General features: G+C 33.6%; 1 protein-coding gene across 1 annotated transcript; it reads right to left on the minus strand.

Moving 5' to 3' along the window:
• Positions 1 to 15,167: 15,167 nt before the first annotated feature.
• Positions 15,168 to 17,378, minus strand: LOC109241414 (probable WRKY transcription factor 49). Its single transcript, XM_019408157.1, has 3 exons — positions 16,957 to 17,378; positions 16,452 to 16,619; positions 15,168 to 15,785 (listed from the first exon to the last, which is right to left on the minus strand). Exons 1-3 carry the CDS (start codon positions 17,220 to 17,222, stop codon positions 15,350 to 15,352), a joined length of 870 nt encoding a protein of 289 aa, XP_019263702.1. The 5' UTR covers positions 17,223 to 17,378; the 3' UTR covers positions 15,168 to 15,349.
• Positions 17,379 to 21,068: the final 3,690 nt, after the last annotated feature.

Genomic DNA, 21,068 nt, shown 5'->3' on the forward strand with positions numbered 1-21,068 from the left:
GAAAGACCTTCTGATCAGTCTTCAGGGAATGCCATGTCGAGCAAGAAGAGGTGATTTATGTTAGGGACAACACTCTGGTCCAAGTAGAAAAATGATGAAAATGAGAGAGTCTTATTGGTGAAAACCCTCACGGGCACCGTAAGGCGAAGTGAGTTGAGAGAAATAAAAATGAGAGAGTTTTATTGGTGAAAATCCTCACGGGCACCGTAAGGCGAAGTGAGTTGAGGGAAATTAGAAATGAGAGAGTCTTATTGGTGAAAACCCTCACGGGCATCTTAAGGCGAAAGTGAGTTTTCAGATGGACAAATGAGATGAGTCTATGGTTGAAAGCTGTTCAAGACATTGCAAGATGAATAAGGTTAAGGTTTGGGTTGAAGAAATCAGGTTATGGAATTCTGGGGCAACAAAGCGTGGCAATTGAAAGTTGATTGGTTGGACAGATTGGGCCAGTTAGTACAAAATGCATGGCATGTTCAATGGTACCAGTTGTTCCTCTCAGATAAGTTTCTTTTCTTTTCATTCCTGTTTATAAATGGTCCGGTTTTGGATCCTCTTTATCCTTAACTCTCAAGGTCATTGCATTTTATTCTTTTTTGAGGTCTGTTCTTTAAGATGTTTTCAATGTCGATCTTGTCCGAAACAAAGAGGAAAGGATGTCAAGGCTAACTACCAGTTTCCCAGTTGCAAAGCACAACAGGGCCAGAATATACCAAAGATGTCAAAATGCAAAATAAGACACAAAGGATCATCGGAAGTTTCGTCGATGGACTGGACAGATAGTTTTGTGAGGAGAGGCAAAGTTTCAGATAAAGGGGTCAGAAATGTAAAACAATAGGATGGGATAGGACACTCGGGTCATCAAAAGTCATGGGGATTTTGGAAGTATGTCAGGAAGTCAAAGCGGTTCGAGGCAAGTTCAAGAAGCAAGGCGAGGCAAAACACAGTAGCAAAGACGTCTTCAGCAAGAATGCCATCAACTAACCACCATTTTTAAACTGACAAGATTTTTCTTTGATTAAAACAGGGGCAGAAGTTTTCGTTGGTTTCGGAGAAACCCTCCTTAAGGGATAAAACAAGCACCAAAACAGGTTTGACCATAAACTCTCAGGACCCTCCTGGAAAATGGGACTTAGTTTAAATCTCAAAACAATCATGAGTAGCATAATTTAGCATAAATGTACCCCAAAGGAATATAAGTTGGTTTCCAAGTTTGCATGCTTAAGATAGGATTCAACTAGAAGTTTTCAGGACCCTCCTAGATAATGGGACGTAGTTTTAAGGTCTGTTTAGATAACAAGATACAGTGGAAGTCGTACTTTTAGTAGAAATGACTTAGGTTAAAACTGTTCTTTTTAACTAGAAGTTGTCAGGATCCTCCTGGATAATGGGGAGTAGTTTAAGACCTTTTGATAACAAATGTAGTGGGAGTAATACCTTTAGAGGATGTAACTTAGGTTCGTAATTGTTANGCATATATTTCAAGTCTTAGCAATCAGGAGCCCGCCTGGAGAACAGAGGCATATATTTCAAGTCTTAGCAATCAGGAGCCCGCCTGGAAAACGGAGGCATATATTTCAATTTTTAGCAATCCGGAGCCCGCCTGGAGAACGGAGGCATATATTTCAAGTCCTAGCAATCAGGAGCCCGCCTGGAGAACGGAGGCATATATTTCAAGTTTTAGCAGTCAGGAGCCCGCCTGGAGAACAGAGGCATATATTTCAAGTCTTAGCAATCAGGAGCCCGCCTGGAGAACAGAGGCATTCATTTCAAGTCTTAGCAATCAGGAGCCCGCCTGGAGAACATAGGCATATGTTTTCAAGTTTTTGAAGTCGAGAGCCCGCCCGTATAACAGAGGCATATATTTTCAAGTGTTGAAGTTGGGAGCCCGCCCGTATAACAGAGGCATATATTTTCAAGTTTTGAAGTCAACAGCCCGCCTGTATAACAGAGGAATACATTCAAGTTTAGCAGTATGAAAGAAAGGAAAAGCATATCAGTTCGCAATTCAAAGCGGCAACAATGGATTTCACCGAGAGGATACAAGACAACAAGGCAACAAGAAATACAAGGGCAAGTTTGAAGAATCTAGATAGGATTTTTGTAATTCATAGATCATAGCTTAGTCTAACTTCTTTTATTTTGACATGGTGTAATAAGGGGGATCGGCAAGCAGTAGCAGCAGCGGCAACAACAGTGAAATCACAGCTCCTGGTAGTCCCAGCTACTAGACATTCCCGAACTACACTGACCTGATTCCTTTTTAGCCAAGGATATGTAGGCAACCTCCGAAGCAGGGTGCGGTCAACTCTTTCAAAAATGCTTCACAACGGAGTATTCAAACGGGCAAAAATCGCTCGAATCCGCTCACTTATCTTTGCACGGAAACTCTTCGTGTTTCCGAGAAAAGAGGGGCAGCTGTGAGCACGTAATTTTTGCCCTATATGAATTATTCCCAGAAATTCAAACAAAATGATTTCTTTCATTATTTTGCAATTTTGTGGATTTTTGTGGCATTTTCTGTTAATTGTTTGCATTTTTGTCTGTGCATTTTGATTAATGAAAAATACTAAAAAGGGGTGTTGCATGTGCATTTAGGAGCTAGTTTTAGCATTTTGCATTAATTAGTAATCACGTTATTTTATAAAAAAAAAAAAGAAATCACAAAAATAGTTCAATTCGCACTTTTAATTTTGACTTTGATTTTGAGTAGTGTTTCTTTTAAATTTATTTTGTGTTAATTATCATATAGGTTTAATTAGTTTTAGGGTTAATCGAGGTTTAGGAATTAATTTAGATTTGTTTTTAGTTGTAATTTAAAAAGAAATTAGAAAAGAAATAAAAAGAAAAGAAGGCAAATGAAGAGAAGAGAGCAGTTGGGCCATTCCTCCACCAGGCCCAAGTCTTGAGCCCAAAATAAACCCCTGAAACCCGCCTGGTCCATACCCATTCCCTAACCCGGCCTGCCCCCGTCCCAAAACGACGTCGTTTCGGCCTGTTAAATCTGGACCGTCGAGGTTACAAGATCTAACGGTCGAGAAGCCTACATCCATAACTATATAATTGTCCTAACGATACCCCCCCCCCTTCAGACCCCCCTGCCTCTCATCTCTCACACTTCAGAGAACCCTCCGTCGCCTACCACCGCCCGCCGCTGGCCGGAAATCGCCTCAGCCGGCGGCGGTTGTCCAATGGCCCTGAAATTTACACCATGTCCTCTTCGTCACCTCCCCGTTCCATATCTGCTATTGGTTTCTTTCAAACATCACCCAAACGTCTCAAATAATTCAAACCCTAGTGCCGTAACCGCCGTGTACGGCGGCGCCGTCCCCAATCCCAACCAAACTTACACCGTAAGTTCACCTCCACCCCCACATCACAAATCCACACCCCTGTTACTTCAAATGTTCCTTAAACTTCTCGAATATTGAATCTAAATTCGGAACCTGAGCGGGCATCGTTTCTTCTCCGATTTCTTCACGAGTTTTAGGCTCAATTTCATCGTGGAATAAGGTTATTTGACTGTTCTTAGTCAAGAACAGTTGATTGATATTATCCCACGGTTGAAATTGAAAGGTCAACCATGTTCGAGTCTTAATCAGTAAGTTCTCTTATTCTTGTTTTGTTTATTTCATTTTTTGTATTTGACTTGTTCTTCCGTTTGAAATTAGCTAAACCCAGTTCTCCTCTTTAATTTGTTCTTCTCATTTTGAGTGTTAGGTTTCACCTTTGTTCATACTGCATGATTCTGTGTTAAAATTCTATCCCTGTTGGACCAATAGTTCAATTCTGTTCCTAGTAGTTAATTCAAGTGTAAATTAGGGTCGTTTGAATTTGTATTCCATTTTCGGGGATCTGTTTTGATTGGAGTTCATTACTGAAGTGTCACAAACTTTTGGATTTAATCAGGGTTAGTCTCAGCTCAGTTAAAGGGTTTGTCAAAATTGGGCATAGTTTTAGCTTAACATAGGCTAACGACTTAGAGGTAAATACAGAAATAATTAAGGGTAGTATGGGCATTTAATCAGGGAAAGAACCCTGCAGTAACTAAAATGGAATTCCCTAGAAGATTCTAGATGGGGTTCTAAATTGAATATCAAAACTTAAGTAGTATAACTTGGGCAATAAGTCAGTCAAATAAAGGAGTAATTAATTAAATACTGAAAATAAAAGAGGGACTAAGGGGTAAAATAGAAATCTGAGGGCTGCCCTTAGTTTTGCCTATATAAGGCAGCCTCTAATGCCTTAATGGACAAGTTTTAATCTCTGAAAATTCCCCCCAAATGTCCAGAAGCCTTCAGAAGCTGAAGATTTGAATTTCGAATCCAAATTCTAGATCTAGATCTTCAAAAACCAAAAAAAAAATAGAAAATTCCAAAAAAAGTACTGTTACATTGAGTTTTCTTAGATTAATTTCAAGTACTAGCTTCATATTCGAATTTCTAGCTTAGAAAATATGAAAACGACTTGAGAATTCCTTGTTGTTTGGTTACTGAAACTTCAAAGTGCTCCTGGTTTAATTTCGAGTGGTTTTGGGTTCAATCAAGCTGTTTTTGATCATCTATTGGGTGCTGTACTTCTGTAGTTCATTCCTGGGTTTTTGAGAAGCTTTTTTGGTTCAAAAATTACTCCTGTTGTTGCTGGTTGTGATTGCTGTTTTTCATCTGCTGCTGCTGACTTCTCCTTTTTCTTATTGTGATTCAAATCCCAGGTACACATCGTGTAACTCCTAAATCCTGGAAATGAAATGAAGTGCAGCATGATATCTCTGTTGATTTTCATAGTGTATATCGTTAGTGTTAGGATTTCAGTAGGTTCTCATTTGTAACTAAATTAGACTGTCCAGAACTGTATAAGACCATTAAACTGAATTTATTCCTTCTCATGATCATGTGAGTATTATGCTTAGTAAGGCTGAATTTGAATTAACTTGAGTTTGGAGTCTATGTTGTCATGTGTTAGTTTGAAATCAGAAAATCAAAGTATCATGTTGAATTATCCCAGTAGCTAATGGTGTAAATGACCAGGGATTTGAGTTGATTTTGTGCCGTTTTTGTTTTATAACTGAGTTGAGATTATGATAAGAGTGGTTTGAAAGTGACTTAGTTGAGTTAAGATTAGCTAAGCTCACTGGCTTAAACTCCCTAAGCCAGTTTGCATTTGGGTCATGAATTACATTAGTTGCTTGTTTAGAAGGCTTAGTTATGTCAAATGCCACAACTGTTTTGAAATCGTTAGGCATTTCAAATTGTTTTAGGTACTTTAACTAATCTGTTCGCATTTAATCTTTGTGTTCATTGCAAATAATTTTAACTTTTGGAGCATATTGATATTGGTCTGATTTCGAGCTTAAAAGGAACTGGTTAAAAATCCGAAGCTATCTTTCATATAATGGGCCGCACAGCCCACTAAGATTAGGCCTGTCAGGAAGCCCCAATATTTGAGTTAACCTATATGAGTTGTGTGATGGCTTGACCTGAAATTAAACCGCTGAGTGCCAATTCTTGGCTTGTTTTCCCATTTGGGTTTGGGCAGAGGCCCATGACTGGGCAATCCCTTATAAAAGACCAGGCTTAAAACTTGCCTCCTTTTGGATCGGTCTGAAGCCCAATTTGCTGAAAACCATTCTTGGGCTGCCTCTACTAATTTTCAGTTAGTAACACCAGTTAATTAGGCCCTTTTAGAGATAATACTTGACAGAAAATCGTAGTTCTTTTAGGTTGGCCTTAAAAATAAAACGAGGCGCGCCACGCCAAATAAAAATGCATAAATAGCGTGGCCCTCTTAACTATTTCAATAAAATATTTAGTCCTCGGGAAGAGCCATTTAGCGAATTTCATGGCCTCCCACAAAGTTAATAATACGCTAGTTGCTTTAGGCCCGGCATTTAATAATATTACCTTCCTAAACTCGGGTACACATTTATGTGACCCAAATCCAAATCCCAACGAAGTCGAAACGTGTCAAAAACCACGGGTGCATTTAACAAAATGTCTCCTTCATTTTTCAACAGTATTCTGCCCAGAAATTGGTTTAACAAAAACAGATTTCGGATCATTTTTTAATCACAGGACAACTAACAGATCCATACCAACATGGTGAATCAACAAAAATGAGTTTTGTTCAGGCCTTCTTGAAGAGCAATAACACCAACAAGAATGCGTATATACATTAGGAAGCTAATCCTAGCTTATTCTGGACTTGGTGACATGCTTATTAAGATTCCGGTCGAAGCTGGTTTTGCACCACTAAGTCCCACATCCGAGATCAGTTCTAAAGCATACTTTCTCTGATTGAGAAGTATGCCTTGTTTTGACCTCAACACTTCAATTCCTAAGAAATACTTGAGTTCTCCAAGATCCTTGACTTTGAAATTGTTATGTAGAGTTTGTTTTGCTTCTTCAATGAGGTGCTTGCTGTTCCCAGTAATAAGGAGATCATCAATATAGATTAAAATGATCACTATATTGTCTCCTTTCCTTCTAGTAAATAATGAGTGATCGTGGGGGCTTTGACAGTATCCCGCTTCCAACAAAACATAAGTGAGCTTAATATTCCATTGTCTCGACGCTTGTTTGAGACCATACAAAGATTTCAAGAGCTTGCACACCCTATACTCCCCCTGCCTGTGAAAACCATGAGGCAAATCCATAAGGCATTATTGACATCCATTTGGTATAAGCACCAGTTCTTTGAAGCTGCCACACTGATGATTGTTCTGACTGTGACCATTTTTGCAACGGGAGAGAAGGTTTCATGATAGTCTAAACCCTCTCTTTGCGTGTATGCTTTTGCTACTAGTCGTGCCTTGTACTTGTCAATCTCACCATTTGCTTTGTATTTAATCTTATAGATCCACTTTGAGCCTATAGTCTGCTTTCCATCAGGCAATGGAACTAACTCCCAAGTTTTGTTTCCTTCTAATGCATCAATCTCCTGTTGCATAGCTAGAATCCAATTGTGATCTTGAGAAGCTTCCTTGAATGACTTAGGCTCAGTTGATACAGAGAAAGATCCCAAGTAAGCTTGATAGTTGGGATTGAGATGAGTGTAGTTGACATAGTTGGAGATAGGATAGGAGCAGTGGGCCTTTGATTTTCCAGTAGTGATGTAATCACTGAGCCAAATTGGTGGTCTGATTGTTCTGCTTGGCCTGCCATGAGCAGGCCCATCTTCTTCATGTTGTTGGGCTGCTTCAGGTGTTAATTCCATTGGTTGTAGCTCAACTTGATCTGATCCAGGAGATGTGGGAGTTGCAACTTCTTGCTGGTGATCCATCCCAGCATTTGTGTCCAATGCTGTTTCAGGAACTGGTGAAATGTCCACTGCAGGTGCAGTGTCTGTTGATTTAGGAAGTGATTCTGCAGGTTCAAGTTGAGGTTCTGCACTATGTTGATATTGAACACGAGCCTCTCCTGTAGGCAGCTGAATGACACATGCATCTGTAGTGTCTTTAAACAAGAAAAAATCACTTAAATCTGCTGCAGTTTCAGTTTTAAAAGGAAATAGAGATTCCTTGAACTGAACATCCCTACTGATGAACACCTGATGATCTTCAAGGTCAAATAATTTGTAACCTTTTTGTGTTTCTGAATAGCCCACAAAGACTGTCTTCGTGGCCCTTGATGTGAACTTATCACCTATAGGCAACCTGCTAGCATAGCAGAGACATCCAAAACTCTTAGATGAGATAGTTGTGGCAGCTTGCCATGCAGCAGCTCAAATGGAGTGTTTCCTTGCAACACCTTAGATGGCAGTCGATTGATCAGATATACAACAGTCCTTACACAATCTCCCCAAAACATTATAGGTACTGAACTCTGAAATGCCAAAGCTCTAGCTATTTCTAGTATATGTCTGTGCTTTCTATCCATAACTCCATTTTGTTGTGGAGTGTATCGACAGCTGCTTTGATGAATTATACCATAAGAAGACAAAGTTCATTACACTTGAGTTAAAGAACTCACTACCATTATCTGATCTAAGGATCTTAACAGTTTTATCAAACTGATTCTTTATCAAGGCAAAGAAGTTCTTCAACACTACAATCACTTCACATTTAGATTGAATCAGACATATCCAAGTGTATCTACTGTAATCATCTATTATGGTAACAAAATAGTGTCTTTTTATCATATGTAGGTCTTTTGTAAGGACCCCACACATCTAGATGCATCAATTGAAAAACATAGTTTGATCTACTGTCACTAATAGAAAACTTTAGTCTACTTTGCTTTGCCAATTGACAAATTTCACAGCAGCTTAATAGTTCAACATCTAGTTTATTTTTGACATCTGCAATATGTTGCATTGCTCCAATAGAAGGATGTCCAAGTCTCCAATGCCATAGCTTCCCAACATCATCACCCTTATGTACTGCTGCTCCGATTGCAGGTTTTATTGTTTCTTGTAGTATGTACAATCCTTCCTTTTCTTTACCAATCCCCAGAACCTTCCCATTGAAGATTCCCTGGAACACACAAAAATCAAGAAAGAACAAAGCCACACAACAAAGTTGTTTGGTTATCTTGGACACTGAAAACAGATTAAATTTAAGATCTGGCACATGAAGTACATTATCAAGCTTGTAGCTTCCCAAAATCACTGCATCTCCTATACTTGTGATTTCTGCTCTTCCACCTGTAGGAACCTGTACTCTACTGTTATTTTGATCCCTTAAAGTTCTAAAGGTGGTCAGAAACTCCTTGTATGGTGTAATATGGTGAGATGCCCCTGTATCTATTATCCATTCACAAGCAAAGTTATTGGATAACAGTGAGGTCATACCTGCCATGTTACCTGTTATGTTATCAGCATTGTCACTAGATGTTGGCTTGTTCAGCATATCAGTATCTGCTTGTATTGTTGTTCAGTGAAGAAGTGACCCTGTGCTTCTGACGACTTCATGTTTTCTCCTGCTATTGTGGAATTGGCAAAAGGTCTGAATCCACTGGTTTGTGATCCTTTCTTTTTGCTCTTAAAATCCTGTGTGTAACCAACAATTTTGTAACAGTTTTCCTTCAGATGTCCCTTATAATCGCAATGCTCACAGATTATACCAGTTCCAGGTTTCTTAGGTTTAAAACCTTGGTAAGTTCTCCCTGCTAACATTGTCAATGGCTCCTTGTTAATATCTACCACACCTAGTAATCTTTGGCTCTCTTCCTGAGAAACAGTTGCATAGGCTTCATTTACAGACACTACAGGCCTCCTTGCCAGTAGATTACTTCTTAGATTACTGTAGGATTCATTAAGTCCCATAAGGAACTGCAGTAATCTCTGTGATCTCAAATGCACTACATAAGGCAGGGATTCTTCATAATCACAGGAAGGGAGTGGAGCTAAGACATCTAATTCATCCCTACAATCATTCATTTTAGAGTAATAGAAGGTAACATATTCAATTCCTTGCCTTAGAGTGGCAATTTCAGTCCACAAATGAAATATCCTAGTTAAATTCGATCTATCAAATCTCTCTTCAAATTCACTCCATACCTTCTTAGAATTAGACGCGTACACAATACTGGCCATCAATTCCTCCGTAACAGTGCTTTCTATCCACGACAGAACAATAGCGTTTCACTTCTCCCATTGCTCCGCTAACTCTCCCTTATACGTGCTTTTAACACAGGTTCCATCCACAAAACCTAGTTTTCCTTTGCCTCGAAGAGCTAATTTCATCGCTATACTCCACAAAGCGTAATTGTTTGGTCCTGTGAGCTTCAGCTGTATTAGGATAAGTCCAGGCGCATCTCCAGGTTGAAGATACAACGGATGGTTGTGATCTAGTGAAGTAACCTCATTTCCTGCCATTTTTGCTGGAAATCGAGCTTCGCGATCCTCTGCAATCAGCTAGGAAAATCACACAAATTGTGCTTTGTGTTCTTCTGTAAATCTCGATCTTTTTCAGTGCATGTGTTGTCCTCAATTTACCCGCTCGGATACCATGTGAAATTGAGCCATGCAATCTGAATTGTTGTGTATTTCTTAGAGAGGAAGAAATGGTGTGAAAGAAGAAGAAATGATATTGTTTCATTCAATCTGTAAAATGAGCTAATACACAGCTTATATACACATTTCTCACATTACACACGTGCACTTCACATGACTATTAACTAACTCTTAACATATTTGTAGCACTAACTATGCCAGCTAATCACAGTTAGTGCTAACGTCTAACACTCTGCACTACTCTGCGTCTGCTTCTCTTCATTTCATTAGCTATTAGAAGCATGGAAATTCATTATTGGAGGTTTCCAAGAAAAGCTCGAAGAAGATAAAGTAATTTTATTAGATTTGTTGTTGTTTTGATATATTGATGATTAAAATTTATTATTTATGATATTTGAAACTTATGTTGCATATTGAACTTATTTAAAATAGATTTAGATATTGAATCTGATGTTGGATTGTTGATTAATATTTCTGGCCAAAAATTTGCTCTCTTGAACTTCATGCATAAGTACCTTAAGTTCATCCATATGTGTCTATAAGTAAGTGTCTGAAGTTCAATTATGTATGTGACCTCTCAACTTTAGATGTGAATTTTTTACAACTTCAATGCCGTATGTCTGAAAGTGGTTAGACTTGTTAATACTTGTAAACCTAGGTTATAGCTTAAAAAGGGATCCCAGAATCAGCTCGATGTGCACCTCGCCCTTCATGTACGTATTCCCTAGTTGTTTGTTGGAACCAAAACAAAGACTAAAAGTTTTTGAATTGTGACGTAGAATGTGTAGTTACTCCTTTTTTTTTTTTTGGTTGATTCATCTTTAGGAGAAGTGAGTTCATAAAAAAAAACACCAAATGATGGAAATAACGAAGAGATCAGTTCCTCGATCTTGATATTTGGTTTTGTGGTTCAACACACATAATGTTTTAGTTATATAACCTTTTACATGAGTTAATAGAAAAAATTACACAGGATATCGGTAAATAAAACATATTAGATATTTGTACGATAATTTTCTTCTATTACAAAAATTTTAACTTATAATCAGAGATCATTTCCTTGACCATTTTGTGTCCTGATCATATTTGAAATACGAGATAATAAAAATAAAATATAAATAAATAAGATTTGAATCATGATAGTACAACTTATTCCACTATACAAATTAAAGGGCATTAATTTGTTTTCCTTGGTCATGGTAATATTGTAAAATTTACTCAGTAGATAACTGTAAGAAGATAAAGTATTAAATAACAAAAATCAATATCTATCTATATCTATCTATTTATATCTATCTATCTATCTATCTATCTATATACTATATTAAAAGCACGAATATCCTTAACGAAATGTCGTTCACCTTTTCTACCCCTTTAAAATAGAGTTCATATTGGACAAAATCGACATTTAAAATTGTTTCCTAATATTTAGAAATTTTAGATCAACTAAATTTTGTGCTTTAAATTCTTCCTTATTTAAACTAGGTAAGAAATCCTAATATTTAGGACTTTAAAATCAATTAAAAAATAAGTTGTTAAAAAAAAGGAAAGGAAAAACTATCAACAACAAACCATTGGGAAGAATTAGTGGTACGTGCATTAAAAAATTGTTACTAATTTATGTGGTTTTCCTTATATAGACCAACTTAATGTTATTTATGCTATTACGAGGAGGAAAAATATAAATGCCACAAAGTTAAATGATGGAAACCATTGTAGACGACTAGACATGAACAAGACTTTTCAAATAAACTAGTATTAGTACCCGCGCGATGCGCAGACATAAATCATGTTAAATTGTGATGTAGGTTGTTTGAATCATTTGCAAATAACCTTAAAGTATAAACATCTCATATAAAAATTATATAACATTAGATATTAATTATGAAGTAGGATATGAAATTATTGTTCAAATTTCGTAGTGCATAACCTATTTTTTTTTTTATATTTGAAGCAATTTCAACCCTTGATTTTAGTCTTGCATTTTGTTTCGCTATCAATATTAAAGAATACTAAACATATCATGTTGTGGTCTGTCTTGGTTGAGCACAATAGATCATATTATTTTAACAAACTTCTTACTATCACCTTATTTTTATCTAAAAGTTAAATATATCTTATTCATCACATTATTTGTACGCAAATTCTTTTTTCTTATAGTTATTGCATTAGTTATTATTTAATATTATTGTACTATCATTAATATTTTATTAGCTTAATAATTAAATTAATGTCTTGCTTATTATTCTTTTAATAGTCTTTAATAAATAGAAATGTTTTATTCTTGAAATTTGGTATATTTTTATGCTTTTATCCTCTCATTCGAAATTTTTTAATCAGTTAAATTTATTGTAATATTATTAAATATAATTTAATTTTTTTACTTATTTATTTTTAAATTAATTTAATGTATAAATATCCTCACACTATATCTATTTTTATACATTCTCTTCCCTACATAAATTTTAATTAGTTTTTACATTATTTTTTTTACCTATAACCAAAATAATATCATATTTTATTTTAAATTATAAAATTGATGTAGGCTAAAATATTAATACATAAGTTATTTGATGATTATGTTCCAAATGTATAGAGTTTTGCTATAATTATTTTTGATTTAGATGCAGTTAAATTTTTTTAGCTTTAAGACATAAATTTAATTTTAATTTTCATTAATAAATTACCTATATTAGAAAGTTATCTTATATTCTTAAAATTTTATTTTAATATTAGAAAAATAATTTCTTAATTGTTTGAACATATTATATGTATGTAGTAATATGTTTACTATCATTTTATTTCTTTCCCGTAAATAAATTTCCAAAATAAAAATCTCATCTCAAATTCAAATAATTCTTATCATTTTATTTTCTAAATTGGAACGCAGTTTCAAAAAATTACGCTATACTTTCAAACTTATACTAGCTGCACTCAATTCAGATATTAATCATAGAAAAATATTTTCTATAGTTGTTTGAACACATTATATCTAAATGTTGTAGTAATATTTTCACTGTCAGCTTATTTCTTATGTAAATTTTCTTTCTTTTTAGCTTTAATACAAATTTAATTTTTAATTTTCATTAGTATAATTACATATATTAGAAATTTATTTTGTATTTTAGTTAATTTTTTTTCATAAATAAGACTTCAATTTCGTGATAGTATCCATAGATTGAGCATTCTAATCATAGTTTAACAACTTTTTAATTTCAAATTCAATTATTTCTAATAGTAAAGTTTTAATAATTTAACATAATTTTGCTAATTTTTAAGTATTGTATATTTAATTTTAACAACTTTCTAATTTCAAATTTAGTTAGCCTTTCCATTTCTAATTTTAAGTTTGTATATTTAATTTATTTTATTTTCTAAACTTATGAATTATAAATATCTTCATATTATCTCTAATTTATTGCTATTATTCAATATTTTTAGTTTCTGATTTTATCTATTAGACTTGAGTTATGTGGACATATTAATATTATGACTTTTCTTATCATAATATAAAAAACTTTCTCATCTCAAATTTAAATAAGTTTTACCGTTTATTTATATGATAAAAAATCTATAAAAAAAAATCTCTATTTTTTTTTATATTATATTATTCAATACCTAATATTATTACATTGTCATATGTATTTTTATTAGCTTGTTTGAATTTAATATCTATTTATACCACACTCATTCTAATAGAGTTCATATTGGACAAAATCGACATTTAAAATTGTTTCCTAATATTTAGAAATTTTAGATCAACTAAATTTTGTGCTTTAAATTCTTCCTTATTTAAACTAGGTAAGAAATCCTAATATTTAGGACTTTAAAATCAATTAAAAAATAAGTTGTTAAAAAAAAAAAAAGGAAAGGAAAAACTATCAACAAAAAACCATTGGGAAGAATTAGTGGTACGTGCATTAAAAAATTGTTACTAATTTATGTGGTTTTCCTTATATAGACCAACTTAATGTTATNGAATCCAACAAATAGATTCTATAAAATTGCCATGTGGCTTCATTTTAGCTTGCCACTTGGTTTAACCACATGCTTCACTACTCTCCTTTTAATATAATATAGATCTTGTCGGTGAAATCAATCTTTGCACTTTTGCCTAGTTAAATGGAGAAAACGTGATTAGCCAAAAAAAAAAAAAAAAAAAAAAAAAAAAAAAAAAAAAAAACTAGACATGAACAAGACTTTTCAAATAAATATGAGAGAGTGATTAATTATTAATATTAGTTTGCATAATTTATCTCATACTATAATATTTGAAAATTACACCTCAATAATTTCAACAAGTAACTACAAAAACATAAAAGAGAGAGAGGTGTTGGGATGTTGACAATAGTTTAAAAACACGAATAACTTTGCAAATACAAATATCCAAACTTAAATATTAGATTGAATTTTTAGGCTTGAAAAATATAATTCTAAATAAAATTATAAGTATAGTCAAATATTTAAAACTTGTAATGAGTTAATATTATTAATTTCAATAAACAAAAATTAAATCATTTCTTTTAATAAGAATAAATATTAAATTCAGAATTAAAAAATTGAAAAAATAAATCCCATTCAATTTCTTTCCAACTTCATCATATAAGCAAACCCTTTTTTTCAGTTGACAAACTTTTAGATACAAAAATTAGATTTTTGTATTGAAATAGCATTTGAGGTGGAATGAATAAAAGTTAATGAAAAATCGATTATAATATAGTAATAAGCATCAACTGAAAAATCCTATAATACTCTTGAATAAATTTATACATATAATTTTATACATGGAAAGTTAAAAACAAAAAGAGTAGATTAATTAAAATGTAGCGGTTGAATTTACTTTTTGTGATAGTAATTTATTTTTTTAATATGTTAAAAATAATTCTTATGGTATTTCTTATATATTAAAGAAATAGAACAAATTACATTTTGCTCGTGAGCAAAAAGAAGGCATCTTCTGTCAATTGAATGAGATGATTAAGAACTTATAAGGATAGAGTTTCTTTCTTTTTTTTTGAGTTAGCTAAATAGGATCAACAATTATCATTTTTAGAAACTTACAATTTTTAACTTTACCTTTTATTTTATAATAACTCCAACCATAATAATATAAATTTATGTAATTCTTTAAAATATTATATTTATTGAGATAGGGTAACACGCACAACGCGCGTACTTTAAGACTAATAAAGAGAACAAACATATACAAGTTGTTGTCCTATTTGAAACAAAAATATGATCATTTTCCACTAGCGAAAATTTTCATTTCTAAATGAGTTTTCGCTCTTCCTTGTTACACATCTAACAAACTTTACAACGTTTGACCCACATAAATTCCCCTTATAACAATTTTCCTACAACAATATATAGTCTATTATACATACAATATTTGCTAAAATAACTAATTATTTGACCAAGAAAATGAAGGCGAAGTTGGTGGAGACGAATATGAGCACGATGAAGAATAGGAGCTTGTGGGCTTCATAGATGGATTTCTAACCATTAATGGAACCATATCTTCAAGTAATCCTTGTGAGCCCATTTCACCAAATCCCAATTTCTGTTCAAAGTCTATAACTGGGCTTAGATTAAGACATTTTGGGCTTTCGTCAACTTCGCTTGCATTTTCAGATTCTTCATTCTGGGCTTTTGAAATGGTCAATTTGGGCTTTTTATTGGGCTGCTCAAGAAATTGAGTTGGATCGAGTGTGAAAAATGGGTAGGCAAAATGGAGGTGTAAGCCTTCGTAAGTGATTACGAAAGTGTCCGGTTCATCGCCGGACCGCTCCACTTGCTTTTTCGCCCCACACCTTGGGTTAGTGCATTTGTAGTAGCTCCTGTTGAAAAACAATTCAATAGCATCAATAGGCAATTCTGATAATTTTCTGTTATTTTGTTTCCAAATAGTATATACTATATACGTATAAAAACTTCGATTTATAGTATCTTTTATGTAGAGGGTTAACAGATAGTCGTGCGCTTTCTTTTTTTTCCCCAGTACCTGTACTATTAGGGTAGTCTTGTATTTTCTTAATCGTAGATTTCTATTATTACTTGAAGTTTCTTTCGCTTTAGTTTTTTACTATCCTGCTTGTTGTTATTACTGTTTTTCAGCTTTTCTTGAGCCGAGGGTTATCCGAGACAACCTCTTTACATTCTTAAGGAAGGAGTAAGATCTGCGCACTACCTCCCCAGACCCCACTTGTGAGATTACACTGGGCTTGTTAATATTGTTCTTTATGTATTTTTAATTTCGAAAAGATTAATAATAAAGTAATGTTTGAATAAATAAATAAATAAATAAATAAATAAATGTTTTAGACCTTTATACTTCAAACTTTGTCATACTTATCGATTATATCATTTAAATATAATTCTAGTACCTATTTTCTAATGGCAAATGCAATGGCTTGGGCTGATCATTCCATAGTGTTGTTATTGAAAGGCAATAGAAACAAAACTCTTTTTTTCTAACAAGAAGAAAATGAGGAAAAAATATATACCTGGGATATGGGCTATTCTTAATAGATTTCTGGCCATATTTTCTCCACTTATAACCATCATCAGCCATTCCATTACCACATGTCTTTATTCTCAAAGTATATTTTGTCTCATGAGTACTCTCCTGCTTACTCATCATCAAGTTCAATCCTCTTTCCAACCCAAAGGCTCTGCAGTATTTGAACAAATTCATGCTCATTACAAAGAAAACTAAAACCAAGATTTGCTTTAATTAACTGGAATTAACAAACGGGAGATTTGAGCGCAGGGTCGTTAAGTAGTCAAAAAAGTATATAAGTTACTATAGATTGACACCGGAAGTTTTTCACGATATCAATATAATTTAACATGTTATAACAAGTATTATCTTTATTCATAAAAAGATGCTATAGCAAGTTAGTTTACCAATTAACGTTTAATATTATAGGAAGCATGTAATATATTCTTTACACTGTCAATGTATATAACTTATTAACTCGTCGGAAAACATCATAAGAAAATTCAAACCTGGCATGTGAAACATCATGAGATTGAATTCCATAGCTTGTCACTGACAAACCACTCTCAATATCATCCATGTTTGGCCCTGAGGAAACTGCAGAAATATTGAAGCTCTTTGTTACAACTGAGTCATCGGTTGAAGAGGGGCAGCTAGTTGAATTTGAATCTTGAGGGGTAAAAAATAATGGCGATTCATTATCTAGAAGTTCTTTTATCAACTCATCTTGATAAGTCCATGAATTTTTTAGTTCCTCTAATTCCTCCATTGCCATTTCAATCCTAGTATACACTAGCTATAGATTTATTGGTAACAAAAGGGGTTATAAGAAATTGAGGAAAAGGTGAAGGAGAGTGGAGCAGATGAAGGAGAAGTTCTTGATTTTTGTTTGTGTTTTGACTTATTCTGTTATAGCTCTACTACTACTAAGTTATAAAGCTATTATTGGTAGTTGACGTGCTTTATGTATATATATAATTTAAAGAGATAAGGTATGCAGAATCTTTGTGTTATTATTTTTTTTTTATACACTTTCTTTATATGTGTCATTCTTACAATACCTGGGAATATTTTCAATTCCAATGTCTAATATAATAAGGATATATGTACATTCTAAGCACAAGGTTATTTCAAATCAACTTGACCTTACTTTCAAATTAATAAATATTCTATTTTCTTTTGTATTCTATTTTTTTTATTTTCCTCTTTTTCCTAGAAGAAAAACTTAGCCACTTCTATTCTCTTTGGTCATAAAAATTACTACCACAGTATTATTTTTATTTTTTTTTTATAAAAAAATGTTATACTTGAGCTGTCATAATTTTTGTTGAAGATACTGAACTGATGCTTCTCCTTTTAGTCCAATGCACTAAGTTTTTGCTATGCACGAGGGGGCCGGACCATAAGAGTCTATTTTACGCAACTTTACCCTGCATTTCTGCAAGAAGTTATTTCTACGGCTCGAACCTGTAACCATAGTCACATGACAACAACTTTATCAGTTACGCCAAGGCTCCCGTTCGAACTGATTTGCTGAATTTTCTAATCCTTCTATCTTGTATATTTGTCCTGCTTTGAATAAAAGTGGACGTAGGCCACCTGAACCATGACTTGTGTTTGGTGTATATGTGAACAAGAGTCAACCACTAAAGAAGGATTTGAAAAGATGCTATTGCAATACTTAATTGGAACAAAATATTGGTCTTAATATTCCTTTATCTATTTTAGGAAGGGTTCTCATGGGCAGTTGAATACCAAATATATTGGAACCCTGATGTCAGATTAACTTATATGACAATAATTGGGGTTAGAGTAGAAATACAAGCTTCTAGTGCTGCTCCAGAATATAAACCAGAGGTTCAATTTCTTTATTCAAAAGCAGGAGGAATAAGGAATGACTTGCACATTTTCGTAATATGTTTCAAATCACTTTTTCTGTCTCAAAATAATTGTTATACTTCCCTTTTTTGTGTGCTGCATACTTGTATTTTTGGGGACTGGACTACTTTATGCCAGCTATTATTTTCTATGTTGAATATATATGCAACCCCTTAAACTTGCTTAGTTTTTTCATTGAGACACTTGAGGTAAAAGGCGTATCTATTGGACACGTGAACTAAAACTACACTATACCTATTGAACACATACAACTGGCATGGCACAACAAGTGTAATACACTCGCTTTTCAGAGAGTGAAAAGCCCTCGAGTAATTATAAAAACAAAGATTGAACTAGTTTTAGGCCCCATTTGTGCATAAATATTTTTTCCTTTTTTACAAATTTTTTCTTTAAAAATGTGTTTGTCCATGAAATTTTATAATTTTTTGAAAAAATTTCACTTTTCAAAATTTTCAAATTTTTTTTTTCCCAGTCACAAAACTGCAATATTTTTTCAACAGAAATGCAAGTCCAAACATAATTTTAATTTTCAACTTAACTATAAATACTATTTTTTTTTAAAAAAAAATTATAGTAATATTTATGTCCAAAAGCCTACTTAATCGGTTTCATATATTTTATAGAAACCTTGCTTCGCTTCGGGTAAGAATAAATGGGTTTTTGTGATTAAAAAATAAATTTTAATATGATACGGCTGCCATTTAGTAATTTGGCAAGAGAAATAGGCCGTTTCAGCTAGAGTTACTTTCTAAGCGACAAAGCTGTATGGGGTCGAATTTGACCGACCACGCCCCTAAGCCAGCACGGCCGACCGAATATATGTGAGTCCGGCTAGAAGGACGACTTAGGAATAATAAGAGGGACGACTTCATGATCACGTCGGCCCCTCTATAGCATGTACTTTATTTCTGTCTTTTAATATTTAAGTAAGGATTCTCTATTATATAAAGGGGGGTCCGAGCCTTGTAAAAAAGGGGGATTCATTATTGGAAATACAAGCTCTCTGGCTCTCTCATCTCTCTAACATTATCTCTCTCTCTTATCTCTCGAAGATTATCACCTTCTCTCTCTCTCCGATTTGTATTATTGTTATCTGAACCAATTGCCAAGATCATCCTAGGGTTTATTATCTTCGATTATGATTTACCCCTTCATCTATATTGATTGATTTGCTTAAAAAGTGTTAAACAACTTTTGAGTCAAACAAAAGCTAAATTTGAATGATTTTAATGTCCTAAATAAAGCACAAGTGAATTTAGTGAGTTATTTCTATAACTTGGACGATTATCCATAAAATTAACTCGTGTTTTAGGCATGTGTATGTATTAGACGTATATACATTTATACCTACTTACGAACATTTTATATATATATATATATATATATATATATATATATATATATATATATATATATATAAACAAATAGAAAAAAGGAAGGTATCAAGAATTAAACAGACCATCACAAAAGATAAAGTTCACTTAATAACAATTGTGCCTCAAATTTAAATTGAATTGACAATGTGAATTTTCACTGAATATATCACTTCATTTATACTCTTACAAAGTTAAATATGAAATGGAGAACAGCTAAATAGAAATGACTACTCAAGATCTATAAAAGCTTTCAATAAAAGAAACAATATGTAGATAGCTAGTCTTTATTATTTTCCCCCTTTTCATGCATTGGGATATTCTAGAAACAGCATAAAACAGGTTTAATCGTATTTTATGAAGGAAAAAAAAATGTTATCACAAATAAAGGACATTGCATGCATACGCGTACGTTTGCAATTCCATTCGTTTAACCTTTTGGTTTCCAATATAATCTGAAGTGGAGGGGTCAAAGTTCATTTTTATTTTAATCTTTGGTTAGAATATAATCCATATCTTGGTTACCAAAAAGTTGTTGTGAATCAACAAACTATGGATGAACACTTGGACATATCTTTGTTCCTTCCTTGACACACTCACAAGCGTTTTAATTTCCTAATTATAGCTCTCTTTTTTGTCTCTCTCTAGATATGTACAAAAAAAAAAGAAGAAAAAGACAGCATGATGCACAAAGCATCCCGCATTCATGCAGGGTTCGGAGAAAGACTGTATCCCTAGGGATATAATGTAAACAGCCTGTCCTATTATGCAAGCATTAGTGGCTACTTTCATGTCTTGAATCCATGACCTATAGGTCAGATAAAGACAACTTTATCGTTGCTCCAAAGTTCCCTCCAAGGCTCTAGATATGTATTCCTCAATAAAAGACCTCCTCTACACTCCCTTCCATTTCAACCTACCGATGAGAAAAAAAAGACTTGCGCTTTTAAGACTTGATATGAAGGAATAAAAGTAAATAAATAAATAAATATAGATTTTAATCTAGCCCATATCTAACTTGAAACTAATCCATTGTACATATACAGCGTACCGAAAGATATGTATAGATAAGATTCCACAATTCATGATTTTTCTTCCACCCTAACCAAATTTACATGAGGTCAAGAGTGGTGGCTTGATTAGTGCTCAATCACAGCGATGCATGTCTATACTTCAAGTATTTATAACCTGGGTTATAGTCAATAATAACGTACTCATAATGCATTGATCAAGCTTAACATTTTAATTGTTATGCATGGTCTTAACAGAACAATAAAAGAAATCTAATAAGCACCAGTGGACGTGACCTGGTAGTCAATAAATTGAGCGGAGAACGATGAGGTCTTTGG

Source organism: Nicotiana attenuata, unplaced genomic scaffold (genome assembly GCF_001879085.1).
Source record: "Nicotiana attenuata strain UT unplaced genomic scaffold, NIATTr2, whole genome shotgun sequence".
Taxonomy (NCBI): Eukaryota; Viridiplantae; Streptophyta; class Magnoliopsida; order Solanales; family Solanaceae; genus Nicotiana; species Nicotiana attenuata.